This window comes from Colletotrichum aenigma, assembly GCF_013390185.1.
Source record: "Colletotrichum aenigma strain Cg56 chromosome Unknown KSG_Cg56_contig02, whole genome shotgun sequence".
Classification (NCBI taxonomy): domain Eukaryota; kingdom Fungi; phylum Ascomycota; class Sordariomycetes; order Glomerellales; family Glomerellaceae; genus Colletotrichum; species Colletotrichum aenigma.
Window position 1 is genome coordinate 2063946 of NW_023500908.1, and position 5883 is coordinate 2069828.

A 5883-nucleotide genomic window follows, 5' to 3' on the forward strand; every position below is an offset into this window, starting at 1 on the left:
TGGTCAGACTTCCATAGCTCTTCAGCAATCAACTTAGTATTTATCCTCACGGATACTCTCAGCTTACCTTCACTGCGAATCACTTATTGAGTCTAAGACTGATCACCTTAGCCTCTGAAGACCCGATCTACTACAGCCTACGAACTACGACCTACGACCACGACCCCGTGTACTGTTAGAACGTATCAATCCCCAGCTTCTGTTAGCAGACCCTACTGTCGGATAGCTGACCGTAACACTTTGATTGCTCCTGTTCAGTAAGTTGACCATTGATTCCTACTAACAGTAACGAACGACAATGTCTTCCCGCGCCTCTGTCAAGTCGCCTACCCCGGGATCCTCGTCCACTTCAGGAGGACGAGCCACCCAAAACCTAGCCCAAGAACTAGGAGACCAGAAGATGAAGGACGACTCAGACAGCGAGGACGACACCGAAGAACTCAAGCGCCAGCTCGACAAGACCAACAGCGACTTCAAAGCAATGCGCGAAATATTCAACCAGAACGCCGCAGCCCTTAGCGAACTCCAGGAACAAGCCCGCAAGAACCAGGATCTGGAGAAAGAAGTCGCCACTCTCCGAGCTGCCGCCAACGTCATATCCGCCCCAGTCGAAGGACGAGAACGCCTCAAGCTCAACACGCCTTCCACTTTCGATGGGACCCCGGGACAACTCAAAGGACACCTGGTACAAGTTCGAACCTACCAGGCCTTCCACATAAACACCTTCCAGAACGACACCGAACGCGTTGTGCACGCAGCCACCTTCCTTCGGGGACGAGCCCTTGCCTGGTTCGAACCCCTTCAACAGGAATGGCTTGACAACCCTGTCGAAAAATACAGCCAAGAAGTCAAGGACATCTTCTTCAGCTTCACGGGCTATGTTAAGGCCCTAGAATCTCTCTTCCTTGACCCCGATGAACGAAGACAGGCTGAGCGAGACCTGTCCCACCTACGACAAACCAAGTCAGCTACGCTCTACGCCGCAGAGTTTAGGCGATTAGCTGCAAGACTCCACATGACCGACGAAAGCAAAGTTTTTGCCTTTTATCAAGGACTTAAGGATGAGGTCAAAGACGAAATGGCCAAACTAGAGACACCCCCTAGCTTCCTCGCCTACGTCGAACATGCTATTAAGGTTGATAATCGCCTCTATGAACGACGAAAGGAACGAGGAGAGAAACGACAAAACCCAAATTCAGGACGCAAGTACCAATGGCAGCCTCAACAGAAGTTCAACAACCAGCGGAACGACAACAGACCCCGCAACAACTGGAATAACACCCGCCAGAGCACCGCCTATGGACAACACAGCGGACCTATGGATCTCAGCATGATGACCAAACCCAACAACAAAAAACCTTGGAACCCCAAGTGCTACAACTGCAACAAGCAAGGCCATATCGCCAAAGACTGCGGACAGCCTAAGAAGTTTCCCTGGAGACCAGTGGCAGAACGACCTCGACAAGTCAACACAATTGCAAAAGCCCCACATGCATCCCAATCGTGGACCGGATGCTACGACGACAACTGCCGGATTCACCTCGAAGACAAAGAAATGTCAGGACACTACCCAAGGGACAGCAACCCTGGACGGTCTGGATACGATATGACCATCCCAGACACTCGCCCTAGGACCCTGGCAATGATGCATTCCAGCAACAGCAAAGTGGCTAGAAAACCAGTTGAACAACTCAACGAGATGCTACGAATTCAGCGACTAGAACCAATCACCTCCCGCATGACTAGCCAACAACTCCACCACGAAAAACAACAAATCCAGAAGGAAATGGAGCTAATCCAGCAAGAAGACGACAGACAAGTAAGACTATACCAACAACAAGAATCAGAAGAAGAACCAGAACACCAACACGATCCTCTGATGGAACAACAACTCCTCAGTATGACCAACAACTGGACTTTCGGAGAAGGAGAAAGCTCTTCCTATGACTCGGATGAACCTCGCGACGTTGCCCGACAACGCGCTCAGACAGAAATCACCTATGGGTTCACCCCCAGTGTGGACGACTCCAGCTCTGAAGAACCCGACGACCAGGAAGGAAGAACCAAGCAACTTCTGAGATACCAAGAAATCGACACGCTTCAAGACAAGCAACAACGCCACTTCTATGGCACCTCAGCAGCCCAACGAGACCGAGGCTACGCCCCTCAGCTACACACGGAAGATCATCCCGCGCTAAGAAGCAACCATCGGCTTCACCGAACCCTTTTCTGGTCCCAGTGCTTCCACGACAAATGCAAGGAACACATAGGAGAAAAGCACGACTACCAATTCTACCCCAGAAGACATGACGACGAACCTATCCACGAGATCTACTCGACCTCCGTCATGATCGGATGGACTATGGTACTGTTTGAAGACAACCTCGCAGTCTTCAGACCCAGTCCTCAGTTCCCCATGAGATGTCAACATGACGACAGCATGAAATGGGACGAATGCCAACAAGACGAATGCCAAGTCCACTACCAAGAAAAGGCACGAACCTGGAGAATCGCAAAGAACGGACCTAGACCCCCACAGGTCAGGATCCGCGAAAACAGCCTCGCAAAAGCACGACGAGAAGGAAAGCAAATCACCTACCCAGGACAACCAGAGCAGTCAAAAAACTAGACTCGCCTACCGACGACGGATCACGACAGGCAACAGACATAAGATCCATTCATCAAATGTCACAAGGACATAAGGGTAATATCGAACTCGAAGTTACCATCAATCAGCAGATAACACTCGCGCTGATCGACAGCGGAGCTGAAGCAAACTTCATTGCCCCCCGAGCCATCAATAGGCTAGAAATACGATGGGGAGGAAAAGAACGACCATATCAGTTACACACGGCAGAAGGAGAAGAATTCAAGTACGAAGGAGGTACCATCTATAATGAGACTGCGCCCCTCGAGATGAGCTACCTGAATCGAAAAGAAAGAATCCAATTCGACATTGCCGATCTAGGAACGTACGACATAGTGCTAGGACTACCCTGGCTACGAACAAGCAACCCACGGATAGATTGGAGCAAAGGCCAACTCCATTGGGACCACGATGATTCAGTCCCTGAGCAGCCCTGTCAGAATCAGGCCTCAAACGAATCAATACGACAAGGAACAGCAAAACGATACCTCTGTTACCTCAAGGCAAAGGAAGCCGTATCACAACCACCGACAACGATGGATCTCGGACAAAAGAACGATCCACTTCTGTCTATCCCAGAAGAATATAGAGTGTATGAGAAACTCTTTGCAGCCGAATTAGAAACCGGACTGCCCGAACACACCAGTTTCGACCACGAAATACCCCTCAAAAAGGGGAAGGAACCACGTTTCAACAAAATCTACGGACTCAACCAGACAGAGATGGAAGCCCTAGATAAGTACCTTGAAGAAAATCTTAAGAAGGGATATATCAGACCCTCAACGTCACCAGCAGGAAGCCCAATCCTGTTCGTACCCAAGAAAAACGGAAAACTACGATTATGCGTCGACTACCGCATGCTAAACGAAATGACGATCAAAAACCGCTACCCACTACCACTCATCGACGAAATGAGACGACTCCTTCACGGAGCCAACTGGTTCACGGCCCTCGACCTCAAAGGAGCCTATAACCTGATCAGAATGAAGCAAGGAGAGGAATGGAAGACCGCTTTCAGAACCCGAAAAGGACATTTCGAGTACCTCGTCATGCCCTTCGGCCTCACCAACGCCCCTGCAACCTTCCAAAATATGATCAACCAAGTCTTACGCAAATACGTCGACATCTGCGTAGTAGTCTATCTCGACGACATCCTCATCTTCTCATCAACACTTGAAAAACATAAGGAGGACGTACACCACGTCTTACAAGCCCTCCAAGAAGCCAAGCTATTAGTTGAACCTGAGAAAAGCGAATTCCACACACAGAGGGTGGAATACCTCGGATTCACTATCACCCCTGGAAAAGTCTGTATGTCAGAAAACAAAGTCAAAGCCATCAAGGAATGGCCGGTACCCAACAACCTCAAGGAAGTCCAAGGATTTCTAGGTTTCGTCAACTTCTACCGCAAATTCATCAAAGATTATGGCAAGGTCAACGCAGCTCTCACAAGCCTCAGCCGCAAAGACACGCCCTTTGTATGGGAAGAACCACAACGAACAGCATTCCAGAAGATCAAGGGCCTCATCGCCAGCGAGCCCGTCTTGAGCATTCCAGATCCAACAAAACAGTTCGAAGTAGAACCCGACGCATCCGACTACGCGATAGGAGCACAATTATCCCAACGGGATTCAGAAGGACGACTACATCCGTGTGCCTTCTTTTCTCGCAAGCTCCACGGACCTGAACTCAACTACCAAGTTCACGATAAGGAACTCATGGCAATCATCGAAGCTTTCAAGGAATGGAGACCCGAGCTCTCAGGAACCACACACGAAGTACTTGTGTATTCAGACCACAAGAACCTTTCACACTTCACGACTTCAAAAGTGTTGAATAAACGACAGATTAGATGGTCAGAATTCCTATCAGAATTCAACTTCCGAATCATCCATCGCAAAGGATCAGACAATGGCAGAGCCGACGCTCTTAGCCGACGACCGGACTACAACGTCCCAGTACCTGAAGAAACCCAGGTGATTCTCAAAGGAAACAACGACGGAGACCTAGTGCCAGCAACCAAACTCTTGATGATGGCCGGACGATCTAGTACTAGCCCGCCTAACGAACTAGACGACGAAACAATTATGGAGTTTCACGCTCGCCCTGCACATGGTCACCAAGGAATCACAAAAACCTGGAAACGACTACGACAACAATATGGAGAAAAAGTCACCAGAGAACGAGTGGCAAAAGCAATCAAGGATTGTGAGGTTTGCCTCAAAAGCAAACCCGCTCGACATCAACCCTATGGCATGCTACAACCCTTGCCTGTGCCGCAAACCGCCTGGCAATCCATATCCCTCGATTTCATCGTCAAATTACCGAAGTCTCGAGAACCCCTTACGGGAACACACTTTGACAGCGTTCTTGTCATTGTGGACCGACTCACGAAGTACGCCTACTTCATCCCGTACAAAGAAGCAAGTAACGCCGAAGAATGTGCCTACACATTCCTTAAATATATCATCGCCAACCACGGAACGCCCAGAGAAATTATATCAGACAGAGATAAGATCTTCACTTCCAAATTCTGGAAGTCAATCACATCACAACTCGGCATCAAACAATCAATGTCCACTGCATTCCACCCGCAGACCGACGGACAAACAGAACGAATCAACCAAATCCTCGAAACATATCTCCGCGCCTACGTCAACTACAACCAAGACAATTGGGTTGTATTGCTACCAATAGCCCAGTTCGCCTACAACAGTGCAGTAGGAGAAAGTACCAAGGAATCCCCCTTCTACCTCAACTATGGATTCGAACCAACCGCCTATGGAGAACCCCGAACAGGCCCAGCTGCAGTAAAAGCTGTCGCCTCAATACGCCAAATCAAGGATATCCAGGAAAACGCACGCAAAGAACTCGAATTCGTACGACAAAGAATGACAAAATTCAGCAACAAACGAAGGATTGAGGGACCAACCTTGAAAGAGGGAGATAGCGCCTATCTCATACGGCGAAACATCAAGACAAAACGACCAAACGACAAACTTGACTACAAAAAACTCGGACCTTTCAAAATTTCACGAGTAATTTCACCAGTCAACTACGAACTAGGACTCCCAGAAACCATGAAGTGTCACCCAGTATTCCATGTCTCACTCCTCGAACCAGCACCACGTGGATCACAGACAAACGATATTATCATCGTCGAAGATAACGAACCAGAGTACGAAGTCGAACGAATTATCGACCATCTCAAAGAACCAGAAGGGTATCGATACCTC

At 49.0% G+C, this 5883-nt stretch overlaps 1 protein-coding gene across 1 annotated transcript; it reads left to right on the forward strand.

Annotated features, from left to right (window-relative positions):
- Nucleotides 1-298: 298 nt before the first annotated feature.
- Nucleotides 299-2629, forward strand: CGCA056_v002598 (Retrotransposon-derived protein PEG10; the record flags this gene model as incomplete). Its single annotated transcript, XM_037317856.1, has 1 exon — nt 299-2629. The coding sequence occupies one exon, from the start codon at nt 299-301 to the stop codon at nt 2627-2629; it is 2331 nt and encodes a 776-aa protein (XP_037183098.1).
- Nucleotides 2630-5883: the final 3254 nt, after the last annotated feature.